At 51.0% G+C, this 13,551-nt stretch overlaps 1 protein-coding gene across 6 annotated transcripts in view; it reads left to right on the forward strand.

Moving 5' to 3' along the window:
• Nucleotides 1–4,009: 4,009 nt before the first annotated feature.
• The window catches only part of adam15 (ADAM metallopeptidase domain 15), a 61,892-nt gene continuing 52,350 nt past the window's right edge, over nt 4,010–13,551 (forward strand). For 5 of the 6 annotated variants that reach the window (XM_031891362.1, XM_031891365.1, XM_031891364.1 and 2 more), the window contains exon 1: nt 4,041–4,257. In XM_031891362.1, coding sequence (XP_031747222.1) covers nt 4,167–4,257 — 91 coding nt within the window. In that variant the 5' untranslated portion in view covers nt 4,041–4,166. Of the gene's footprint in view, nt 4,258–13,551 lie in introns of all 6 variants that reach the window. The other variant, XM_031891367.1, reaches the window with a different exon arrangement.

The raw sequence follows: 13,551 nt of genomic DNA on the forward strand, positions 1-13,551 counted from the left end.
TATGAAGGGGTATAACAGTAATGGGGGGCAGTATAAGGGTATAACAGTAATGGGGGGGCGGCAGTATAAGGGTTTATAACATAATGGGCGAGGGCCAGTATAAGGTTAGATATAACAGTAATGGGGGGCAGTATTAAGGGTATAATAACAGTAATGGGGGGGCACAGTATAAGGGTGTATATAACGTAATTGGGGGCAGTATAAGCGGTATAACAGTAATGGCGGGGCCAGTATAAGGGTTATTAACAGTAATGGGGGGGCCAGTATAAGGGTATAACAGTAATGGGGGGCAGTATAAGGGATAGTCATAACAGTAGGGGGGCAGTATAAGGGCTGTATAACAGTTTAATGGGGGGGGGCAGTAAAGGTATAACAGTAATGGGGGGGCAGTATTAAGGGTATAAACAGTAATGGGGGTCAGTATAAGGGTTTAAACAGTAAATGGCTGGGGCAGTAATTAAAGGTATAACAGAATGGGGGGCATTATAAGGGGTTATACATAATGGGCGGCAGTATAGGGGTTATAACAGTTAATGGGGCGGGCAGTTAAGGGTATAACAGTAATGGGGCAAGTATAAGGGTCCTATAAACAGTAAGGGGGGCAGTATAAAGGTGGTATAAAAGTAATGGGGGTAGTATAAGGGTTTATAACAGTAAATTGGGGGCAGTATAAGGGGTATAACAGTAATGGGGGCAGTATACAAGGGTTTATAACAGTAATGGGGGGCAAGTATAAGGGTATAACCAGTAATGGGGGCAGTTAAGGGTATAACAGTAATGGGGGCAGTATAAGGGTATTATCTATTATTAACGAGTAATGGGCGGCAGTATAAGGTATAACATTAATGGGGCGCAGTATAAGGTTTTTAACAGTATAATGGGGGCAGTATAAGATTATATAAACAGTAATGGGGGGCAGTATTAAGGGTATAACAGTAAATGGGGCAGTATAAGGGCTTTATAACAGTATGGGGGCAGTATAAGGGTATAACCCCAGTAAGGGGGGCAGTATAAGGTATAAAAGTAATGGGGCAGTAATAAAGGGGATAAAAGTAATGGCACAGATATAGGGGTATAAAGTAATGGGGGGCCAGATAAGGGTATACAGTAATTGGGGGGCAGTATAAGGTTTTATACAGTAATGGGGGGCGGCAGTATAAAGGGTATAAACAGTAATGGGGGGGGCAGTATTAAGGGTTATAACAGTAATGGTGGGGGCTAGTATAAGTGTTATAACAGTAATGGGGTGGCAGTAATAAGGGGTATAACCAGTAATGGGGGGGCAGTATTAAGCTTATAACAGTAATGGGGGTGGGGCCCCCAGTTAAGGGGTATAACAGTAATGTGGGGGCAGTTATAAGGATATAACAGTAAATGGGGGGGCAGTATAAGGGCCGCCTATAACAGTAATGGGGGCAGTTAAGGGTATAACAGTTAATGGGGTGGCAGTATAAGGTTATAACCGTATATGGGGGCAGTCAGTATAAGGGGTATAACAGTAATGGGGGGGGCAGTATAAGGGATTATAAAAACAGAATGGGGGGGCAGTATTAAGGGTTATAACAGAATGGGGGGGGCAAAGTATAAGGGTAATTATAACAGTAATGGGGCGGCAGTATAAGGGTATAACAGTAATGTTGGGCAGTATAAGGTTATAACAGTAATGGGGGGGGCAGTATAAGGGTATTATAACAGTAAATGGGGGCATATAAGGGTTATAAAACAGTAATGGGGGGCAGATATAAGGGTATAACAGTAAATGGGGCGGGCAGTATAAGGTGTATAACAGTAATGGGGGCAGTATAAGGGTATAACAGTAATGGGGGCAGTTATAAGGGCATATAACAGTAATGGCGGGGGCAGTATAAGGGTTATAACATAATGGGGGGCAGTATAAGGGTATAACAGTAATGGGGGGGCAGTTATAAGGGTTATAACAGTAATGGGGGGGCAGTATAAGGATATAACAGTAATGGGGGGGCAGTATAAGGGGTATTATAACAGTATGGGGGGCAGTATAAAGGGTATACAGTAATGGGGCGTGGGGCAGCTATATAAGGGTATAACAGTAAGGGTGGGCAGTATAAGGGCATAACATATGGGGCAGTATAAGGATAACAGTATATGGGGGGGCAGTATAAGGGTTTATAAACGTAATGGGGGAGGCAGTATAAGTATAACAGTTAATGGGGCAGTTAAAGGGTATAACAGGTAATGGGGGGGCAGTATAAGGGATATTAACAGTAATGGGCAGTATTAAGGGTATAACAGTAATGGGGGGCAGTATAAGGGGATTATAACAGTAAATGGGGGCAGAATATAAGGGTATAACAGAATTGGGGGCAGTATAAGGGTATTATAACAGTAATGCGGGGGCAGTATAAGGGGTTATTATAACCAGTAATGGTGGGGCAGTATAAGGTATACAGTAATGGGGGGCAGTTATAAGGGTATAACAGTAATGGTGGGGGCAGTATAAGGGATATAACAGTAATGGGGGGCATGTATAAGGGTATAACAGTTAAATGGGGGGGCAGTATAAGGATTTTGTTTATAACAGTAATGGGGCAGTATAAGGGTATAACAGTAATGGGGAGGCAGTAAGGTTAAACAGTAATGGGGGGGCAGTATAAGGGCTATAACAGTAATGGGGGGCAGTATAAGGTCCTTTTATAACAGTTTAATGGGGGCAGGTATAAGGGTATAACAGTAATGGGGGGCGAGTATAAGGGGAGTTATTAACCAGTAATTGGGGGGCAGTATAAGGGTATAACAGTAAATGGGGACAGTATAAGGGTTTTATAACCCAGTTAATGGGGGGGCAGTATAAGGGAATATAACAGTAATGGGGGGCAGTATAAGGTATAACATAATGGGCGTATAAGGATAACAGTTAATGGGGGGCAGTATAAGGGTTATAACAGTAATGGGGGCAGTATAAGGGTTATAACATAATGGGGGCAGTATAGGTATAAACAGTTAAATGGGGGGCAGTATAAGGGTCTATAACAGTAATGGGGGGGCGTATAAAGGGCTTATAACAGTAAATGGGGGGCGTTATAAGCGGATAAACAGTAATGGGGGCAGTATTAGGGTTTATAACAGTAATGCGGGGGCAGTATAAGGGTATAACAGTAATGGGGGGCAGTATAAGGGTATAACAGTAATGGGGGGGCAGTATAAGGATAAACAGAATGGGGGCAGTATTAAGGGTATAACAGTAATGGGGGGCAGTTATAAGGGTATAACAGTAATGGGGGGGCAGTATCAAGGGTGTATAACAGGTAATGGGGGGCAGTATAAGGGATATAACAGTAATGGGGGCAGTATAAGGGTATAACAGTTAATGGGGGGGCAGTATAAGGATAACAGTAATGGGGGGCAGTATAAGGGTCAAATACAGTAATGGGGGGGCAGTATAGGGTTATAACAGTTAGCATGGGGGGCTAGTATAAGGGTTATAACATAATGGGGGCAGTAAAGGGTATTTAACAGTAATGGGGGGCACAGGTTAAGGGTGATAGTAATAACAGTAATGGGGGCAGTATAAGGGTATAACAGTAATGGGGGGGGGGGCAGTATAGGGGTATTAGCGTTACACGATCCCAAGGAAGCGGCTGTACCATGTGACCGGGCTCGGCGCTCTGATTGGCCAGTCTGACAAACTAAAGCAAGTTTCAGCCGCTCGGGGTTCTCGGCCAATAGAAAGCCGTTCCTTTCCCCGGTACGGGGGCCCCATGAGAGCGGCGGCCGGAGGGCCAATGGAGTGACAGATTTGCGCTTACACATAACTGGGACTGGGGCCCTTAGGGGCCACTTAAAACCACTAGGGCTGAATTGCCCCAAGGGCCCCTGGGAGTCCCGCCGGCCCCGCCCTGTTTATAGGAGACAGGTGCTGCCGTGATGTCGGCCACACCCCCTTGCTCAGCCCCGCCCCCACCTGCCCGGGGACTGTAGCAGCGACAAGAATAAAGTTGCCTCAACTCTAACTCCGCCCCTATCTCCCCGGCTCCTCCCCGGCCCCGCCCCCCTTTCCTTCCCAGGAGCTGTCAGGTCCCGGCCTGGCTCAGTATCGGCTCAGTATCGGCTCAGTGCGGGCTCAGTGCGGGCTCAGTATCGGCTCAGTGTCGGGCTGTGTCCATGCCGGGCCCCTCGGAGCCAGAGGGATGAGGGTCGGGCCCTTCCGGCTGCTGCAGCTGCTCCTGTGCGGGCTGTGCCTGGGGCTCTCTACCCGGGACCGGGCGGTATCGCACCGAGGTGAGTACTGACCCTGCCCTGGCACCTACCCACCCTGGCACCTACCCACCCACCCTTGCACCTACCCACCCACCCTTGCACCCACCCACCCTTGCACCTACCCCACCCACCCTGGCACCTACCCACCCTGGCACCTACCTACCCACCCTGGCACCTACCCACCCCCCTGGCACCCACCCACCCTGGCACCCACCCACCCTGGCACCTACCCACCCACCCTTGCACCCACCCACCCGCAACCTACCACCCACCCTGGCACCTACCCACCCTGGCAACCTACCCCACCCTGGGCACCTACCCACCCACCCTTGCACCTACCCACCCACCTTGCACCCACCCCACCCTTGCAACCTACCCACCCACCGCACCTACCCACCCTGGCACCTACCCACTCCCTGGCACCTACCCTACCCTGGTACCTACCCACCTTGGTTAACTACCCACCCCTGGCACCTACCCACCCACCCTGGCACCTACCCACCCAACCCTGGCACCTACCACCCTGGCACCTACCCACCCACCCTTGCACCTACCCACCCACCTGGCACCTACCCACCCACCCTTGGCACCTACCCACCCACCCTTGCACCTACCCACCCACCCTGGCACCTACCCACCCGGCACCTACCCACCCACCCTGGCACCTACCCACCCACCAACCTCTGGCACCTACCTACCCACCCTGGCCAACCTACCCCAACCCACCCACCTGGCACCTACCTTCCCACCCATGCACCTACCCACCCAACCCCTGGCACCTACCCACCTGCGCACCTACCCACCACCCTGGCACCTACCCACCCACCCACCCTTGGCAACCTACCTACCCACCCTGGGCACCTACCCACCCTGGCACCTACCTACCCTGGCACTACCCACCCTGGCACCTGCCTACCCACCCTTTGACCTACCCACCCTGGCACCTACCCACCCTGGCACCTACCCACCCTGGCACCTACCTACCCACCCTGGCTCCTACCCACCCTGGCACCTACCTACCCACCTGGCACCAACCTGCCCTGGCACCTACCCACCCACCCTGGCACCTACCTACCCACCCTGGCACCTACCCACCCTGGCACCTACCTACCCTGGCACCTACCTACCCACCCTGGCTCCTACCTGCCCTGGCACCTACCTACCCGCCCTGTCACCTACCCACCCACCTGGCACCAACCTGCCCTGGCACCTACCCACCCACCATGGCACCTACCTGCCCTGGCACCTACCTGCCCCGCCATTCACTTGTGTGCCAACTACTCCCCCATAGGTACCAGCCTCTCCTCCCTGTCTGTGCCACCTTCTCTTCCATAGGTGCCAGACTTTCCCTTTCTACTGGTGCCACTCTCTCCCACACAGGTGAGCCTTTCTCCTCTGGTCTGTGCCATCTTCTTCCAGTAGGTGCCAGTTTCTCCCCACCCAGGAGTGGCAGATTTTAGGTGGCAGTCACCTTCATTGTGTCAGTGCCCTGGAAATGCCCCCTGTGTGCCACTACTAGTCAGGCTGCAGGGCCATGGAGGGAAGTGTGTGTTGGTGTAAATACAGCTCACACAATATGGTTCTGTGCCGCTCCTGCCCCGGGGGGGGGGGGGACTCGGGGCAGGACAGAGACCCTGCTGTGTATTTATATCCCCGGAGCCGCCGGACTGGATTTAGCTGAGGAATGTGCGGCTCACTAGTGTGTAACTGTGTGTAACTGTGTGTAACTGTGTGTAACTGCCCCACTGTGTGTAACTGTGTGTAACTGCCCCACTGTGTGTAACTGTGTGTAACTGCCCCACTGTGTGTAACTGTGTGTAACTGCCCCACTGTGTGTAACTGTGTGTAACTGTGTGTAACTGCCCCACTGTGTGTAACTGTGTGTAACTGTGTGTAACTGTGTGTAACTGCCCCACTGTGTGTAACTGTTAACTGGCCCACTGTGTGTAACTGTGTGTAACTATGTATAAACTGCCCACTGTGTGTAACTGATGTGTAACTGCCCCCTGTGCTGTACTGCCACTGTGTGTAACTGTGTGTAACTGTGTGTAACTGCCCCACTGTGTGTAACTGTGTGTAACTGCCCACTGTGTGTAACTGTGTGTAACTGCCCACTGTGTGTAACTGTGTGTAACTGTGTGTAACTGCCCCACTGTGTGTAACTGTGTGTAACTGCCCACTGTGTGTAACTGTGTGTAACTGCCCCACTGTGTGTAACTGTCTTAACTGTGTGTAACTGCACCACTGTGTGTAACTGTGTGTAACTGCACCACTGTGTAACTGTGTGTAAACTGTGTGTAACTGTGTGTAACTGCCCCACTGTGTGTAACTGTGTGTAACTGCCCCACTGTGTGTAACTGTGTGTAACTGTGTGTAACTGCACCACTGTGTGTAACTGTGTGTAACTGCCCCACTGTGTGTAACTGTGTGTAACTGTGTGTAACTGCCTCACTGTGTGTAACTGTGTGTAACTGTGTGTAACTGTGTGTAACTGCACCACTGTGTGTAACTGTGTGTAACTGCCCCACTGTGTGTAACTGTTGTTAATGCCCCACTGTGTGTAACTGCCCCACTGTGTGTAACTGCCCCACTGTGTTTAACTGTGTGTAACTCCCCCACTTGTGTAACTGTGTGTAACTGTGTGTAACTGCACCTGTGTGTAACTGTGTGTAACTGCACCACTGTGTGTAACTGTGTGTAACTGTGTGTAACTGCCCCACTGTGTGTAACTGTGTGTAACTGCCCCACTGTGTGTAACTGCCCCACTGTGTGTAACTGCCTCACTGTGTGTAACTGTGTGTAACTTGCCCCACTGTGTGTAACTGTGTGTAACTGTGTGTAACTGCCCCACTGTGTGTAACTGTGTGTAACTGCCCCACTGTGTGTAACTGCACCACTGTGTGTAACTGTGTGTAACTGTGTGTAACTGCCCCACTGTGTGTAACTGTGTGTACTGCCCCACTGTGTGTAACTGCCCCACTGTGTGTAACTGCCCCACTGTGTGTAACTGCCCCACTGTGTGTAACTGCCCCACTGTGTGTAACTGCCCCACTGTGTGTAACTGTGTGTAACTGCCCCACTGTGTGTAACTGTGTGTAACTGTGTGTAACTGCCCCACTGTGTGTAACTGTGTGTAACTGCCCCACTGTGTGTAACTGTGTGTAACTGTGTGTAACTGTGTGTAACTGCTCCACTGTGTGTAACTGTGTGTAACTGTGTGTAACTGTGTGTAACTGCCCCACTGTGTGTAACTGTGTGTAACTGGCCCACTGTGTGTAACTGTGTGTAACTGTGTGTAACTGTGTGTAACTGCCCCACTGTGTGTAACTGTGTGTAACTGTGTGTAACTGTGTGTAACTGCCCGACTGTGTGTAACTGTGTGTAACTGCCCCACTGTGTGTAACTGTGTGTAACTGTGTGTAACTGCCCCACTGTGTGTAACTGTGTGTAACTGCCCACTGTGTGTAACTGTGTGTAACTGTGTGTAACTGTGTGTAACTGCCCCACTGTGTGTAACTGTGTGTAACTGCCCCACTGTGTGTTAACTGTGTGTAACTGTGTGTAACTGCCCCACTGTGTGTAACTGTGTGTAACTGCCCCACTGTGTGTAACTGCCCCACTGTGTTGTAACTGTGTGTAACTGCCCCACTGTGTGTAACTGTGTGTAACTGTGTGTAACTGTGTGTAACTGCCCCACTGTGTGTAACTGTGTGTAACTGCCCCACTGTGTGTAACTGTGTGTAACTGTGTGAACTGCCCCACTGTGTGTAACTGTGTGTAACTGCCCCACTGTGTGTAACTGTTTGTAACTGTGTGTAACTGCACCACTGTGTGTAACTGTGTGTAACTGTGTGTAACTGCCCCACTGTGTGTAACTGTGTGTAACTGCCCACTGTGTGTAACTGTTTGTAACTGTGTGTAACTGTGTGTAACTGTGTGTAACTGCCCCACTGTGTGTACTGTGTGTAACTGCCCCACTGTGTGTAACTGTGTGTAACTGCCCCACTGTGTGTAACTGTGTGTAAACGTGTGTAACTGTGTGTAACTGCCCCACTGTGTGTAACTGTGTGTAACTGCCCCACTGTGTGTAACTGTTTGTAACTGTGTGTAACTGTGTGTAACTGTGTGTAACTGCCCCACTGTGTGTAACTGTGTGTAACTGCCCCACTGTGTGTAACTGTGTGTAACTGCCCCACTGTGTGTAACTGTGTGTAACTGTGTGTAACTGTGTGTAACTGCCCCACTGTGTGTAACTGTGTGTAACTGCCCCACTGTGTGTAACTGCCCCACTGTGTGTAACTGTGTGTAACTGCCCCACTGTGTGTAACTGTGTGTAACTGTGTGTAACTGTGTGTAACTGCCCCACTGTGTGTAACTGTGTGTAACTGCCCCACTGTGTGTAACTGTGTGTAACTGTGTGTAACTGCCCCACTGTGTGTAACTGTGTGTAACTGTTTGTAACTGTGTGTAACTGTGTGTAACTGCCCCACTGTGTGTAACTGTGTGTAACTGTGTGTAACTGCCCCACTGTGTGTAACTGTGTGTAACTGCACCACTGTGTGTAACTGTGTGTAACTGTGTGTAACTGCCCCACTGTGTGTAACTGTGTGTAACTGCCCCACTGTGTGTAACTGTTTGTAACTGTGTGTAACTGTGTGTAACTGTGTGTAACTGTGTGTAACTGCCCCACTGTGTGTAACTGTGTGTAACTGCACCACTGTGTGTAACTGTGTGTAACTGTGTGTAACTGTGTGTAACTGTGTGTAACTGGCCCACTGTGTGTAACTGTGTGTAACTGTGTGTAACTGCCCCACTGTGTGTAACTGTGTGTAACTGCCCCACTGTGTGTAACTGCCCCACTGTGTGTAACTGCCCCACTGTGTGTAACTGTGTGTAACTGCCCCACTGTGTGTAACTGTGTGTAACTGTGTGTAACTGCCCCACTGTGTGTAACTGTGTGTAACTGCCCCACTGTGTGTAACTACCCCACTGTGTGTAACTGCCCCACTGTGTGTAACTGTGTGTAAATGTGTGTAACTGCCCCACTGTGGTAACTGTGTGTAACTGTGTGTAACTGCCCCACTGTGTGTAACTGTGTGTAACTGCCCCACTGTGTGTAACTGTGTGTAACTGTGTGTAACTGTGTGTAACTGTGTGTAACTGCCCCACTGTGTGTAACTGTGTGTAACTGCCCCACTGTGTGTAACTACCCCACTGTGTGTAACTGCCCCACTGTGTGTAACTGTGTGTAACTGCCCCACTGTGTGTAACTGCCCCACTGTGTGTAACTGCCCCACTGTGTGTAACTGCCCCACTGTGTGTAACTGCCCCACTGTGTGTAACTGCCCCACTGTGTGTAACTGCACTGGGCCCCGTGTCAGGGAGCAGAAAGAAGCCTGGCAGATTGCTAGCTTTTTTGCCTTTTGTGTTACATTCTCTTATATGTATGGCTTTTCCTTTCTTTTGGTTGCTAAGATCAGTTACCCTAGAAACCAAAATCACAGCAGCTGCAAGCCTGGATTTTATTGATATCATTGGATAACGGCAGCAGGGTTGCTAGGGTCATAAGCCTTAGCAACCAGGTAGCAATGTAAGTTACAGACTGAGCTGAAGAGGTAGTAAAATAACCGTACAGCCGTAGTTTCCCCCTTACACGGAGGTTTCTGTGCATTATGTACCCTTACTGCCCCCCCATGTGCTGTAACTTCAGAGGAGGGAGAGTCACTGGGATTTCTGGAAGATATGGGGGGGGGGGTCATATCAGTGGGGTACGCTCCTGTACTGTGTATGTGTGGGGGTAAGTACTCTCATGTACTGTATAAGTGTGGGGGTAATAATGGGGTAAGTACACTCCTGTACTGTGTATGTGTGGGGGTAAGGACTCCTGTAGTGTGTGTGTATCTCCTGTACTGTGTGTATTGGGAGGTATTAGTGGGGTGAATAATCTCCTGTACTGTGTGTGTGGGGGGGTATCAGTGGGGTAAATAATCTCCTGTACTGTGTGTGTGTTGGGGGGTATCAGTGGGGTGAATAATCTGTACTGTGTGTGTGGGGGGGTATCAGTGGGGTGAATAATCTGTACTGTGTGTGTTAGGAGGTATCAGTGGGGTGAATAATCTCCTGTACTGTGTGTGAGGGGGGGTATCAGTGGGGTGAATAATCTCCTGTACTGTGTGTGAGGGGGGGTATCAGTGGGGTGAATAATCTCCTGTACTGTGTGTGAGGGGGTATCGGTGGGGTGAATAATCTCCTGTACTGTGTGTGAGGGTCGGTATTCAGTGGGGTGAATAATCTCCTGTACTTGTGTGTGAGGGGGGGTATCAGTGGGGTGAATAATCTCCTGTACTGTGTGTGAGGGGGGGTATCGGTGGGGTGAATAATCTCCTGTACTATGTGTTGAGGGGGTATCAGTGGGGTGAATAATCTCCTGTACTGTGTGTTGAGGGGGTATCAGTGGGGTGAATAATCTCCTGTACTGTTGTGAATGTGAGGGTATCAGTGGGTGTGAATAATCTCCTGTACTGTGTGAGTGGGTATCAGGTGAATAATCTCCTGTACTGTGTGAGGGGGGTATCAGTGGGGTGAATAATCTCCTGTACTGTGTGTGTGAGGGGGTATCAGTGGGGTAAATAATCTCCTGTACTGTGTGTGTTGGGGGTATCAGTGGGGTGAATAATCTCCTGTACTGTGTGTGAAGGGAGGTATCAGTGGGGTGAATATCTCCTGTACTGTGTGTGAGGGGGATCAGTGGGGTAAATAATCTCCTGTACTGTGTGTGAGGGGGTATCAGTGGGGTAAATAATCTCCTGTACTGTGTGTGAGGGGGGGTATCGGTGGGGTGAATAATCTCCTGTACTGTGTGTGAGGGGGGGTATCAGTGGGGTGAATAATCTCCTGTACTGTGTGTGAGGGGGGGTATCAGTGGGGTGAATAATCTCCTGTACTGTGTGTGAGGGGGGGAGGGGACAGGACACAGAGCTGGGAGACGCAGGAAACGTATATATGTGTAGGGGCGTCACATGGTGGGTGGGGCGTCACATGGTGGGTGGGGCGTCACATGGTGGGTGGGGCCCCAGGGTGACACACAGGGCACATTGTATGGGGGGCCCCAGTGTCACAGCCCCGCCCCTACAGTACATGTGGGTACAATGGGGGGTCCCCCTCTTACCTCCAGTTATAATGCCCAGGCCCTAACCCCCCCAGCCAGTCACCGTGCCACCCTGCCACCCTGTGTCTGTCCTGGGCAGGTCAGTAACCTACTGGGCATGGGCAGAGGTGCCATAGTGCCATCCCTTCCCTGTAGCTCTGTATGGGTATACATGGGCAGAGGTGCCATAGTGCCATCCCTTCCCTGTAGCTCTGTATGGGTATACATGGGCAGAGGTGCCATAGTGCCATCCCTTCCCTGTAGCTCTGTAGGGTATACATGGGCAGAGGTGCCATAGTGCCATCCCTTCCCTGTAGCTCTGTATGGGTATACATGGGCAGAGGTGCCATAGTGCCATCCCTTCCCTGTAGCTCTGTATGGGTATACATGGGCAGAGGTGCCATAGTGCCATCCCTTCCCTGTAGCTCTGTATGGGTATACATGGGCAGAGGTGCCATAGTGCCATCCCTTCCCTGTAGCTCTGTATGGGTATACATGGGCAGAGGTGCCATAGTGCCCTCCCTTCCCTGTAGCTCTGTATGGGTATACATGGGCAGAGGTGCCATAGTGCCATCCCTTCCCTGTAGCTCTGTATGGGTATACATGGGCAGAGGTGCCATAGTGCCCTCCCTTCCCTGTAGCTCTGTATGGGTATACATGGGCAGAGGTGCCATAGTGCCCTCCCTTCCCTGTAGCTCTGTATCGCGTATACATGGGCAGAGGTGCCATAGTGCCCTCCCTTCCCTGTAGCTCTGTATGGGTATACATGGGCAGAGGTGCCATAGTGCCCTCCCTTACCTGTAGCTCTGTATGGGTATACATGGGCAGAGGTGCCATAGTGCCTCCCTTCCCTGTAGCTCTGTTATGGGTATACATGGGCAGAGGTGCCATAGTGCCCTCCCTTCCCTGTAGCTCTGTATGGGTATACATGGGCAGGAGGTGCCATAGTGCCCTCCCTTCCCTGTAGCTCTGTATGGGTATACATGGGCAGAGGTGCCATAGTGCCCTCCCTTCCCTGTAGCTCTGTATGGGTATACATGGGCAGAGGTGCCATAGTGCCCTCCCTTCCCTGTAGCTCTGTATGGGTATACATGGGCAGAGGTGCCATAGTGCCATCCCTTCCCTGTAGCTCTGTATGGGTATACATGGGCAGAGGTGCCATAGTGCCCTCCCTTCCCTGTAGCTCTGTATGGGTATACATGGGCAGAGGTGCCATAGTGCCCTCCCTTCCCTGTAGCTCTGTATCGGTATACATGGGCAGAGGTGCCATAGTGCCACCCGTCCTGTAGCTCTGTATGGGTTACATGGGCAGAGGTGCCATAGTGCCCTCCCTTCCCTGTAGCTCTGTATGGGTATACATGGGCAGAGGTGCCATAGTGCCCTCCCTTCCCTGTAGCTCTGTATCGGTATACATGGGCAGAGGTGCCATAGTGCCATCCCTTCCCTGTAGCTCTGTATCGGTATACATGGGCAGAGGTGCCATAGTGCCATCCCTTCCCTGTAGCTCTGTATCGGTATACATGGGCAGAGGTGCCATAGTGCCCTCCCTTCCCTGTAGCTCTGTATGGGTATACATGGGCAGAGGTGCCATGCCCTCCCTTCCCTGTAGCTCTGTATAAGTATACATGGGCAGAGGTGCCATAGTGCCCCCCCTTCCCTGTAGCTCTGTATGGGTATACATGGGCAGAGGTGCCATAGTGCCCTCCCTTCCCTGTAGCTCTGTATGGGTATACATGGGCAGAGGTGCCATAGTGCCCTCCCTTCCCTGTAGCTCTGTATGGGTATACATGGGCAGAGGTGCCATAGTGCCCTCCCTTCCCTGTAGCTCTGTATGGGTATACATGGGCAGAGGTGCCATAGTGCCCTCCCTTCCCTGTAGCTCTGTATGGGTATACATGGGCAGAGGTGCCATAGTGCCCTCCCTTCCCTGTAGCTCTGTATGGGTATACATGGGCAGAGGTGCCATAGTGCCCTCCTTCCCTGTAGCTCTGTATGGGTATACATGGGCAGAGGTGCCATAGTGCCCTCCATTCCCTGTAGCTCTGTATGGGTATACATGGGCAGAGGTGCCATAGTTCCATCCCTTCCCTGTAGCTCTGTATGGGTATACATGGGCAGAGGTGCCATAGTGCCCTCCCTTCCCTGTAGCTCTGTATGGGTATACATGG

This window comes from Xenopus tropicalis, chromosome 8 (genome assembly GCF_000004195.4).
Source record: "Xenopus tropicalis strain Nigerian chromosome 8, UCB_Xtro_10.0, whole genome shotgun sequence".
Taxonomy (NCBI): Eukaryota; Metazoa; Chordata; class Amphibia; order Anura; family Pipidae; genus Xenopus; species Xenopus tropicalis.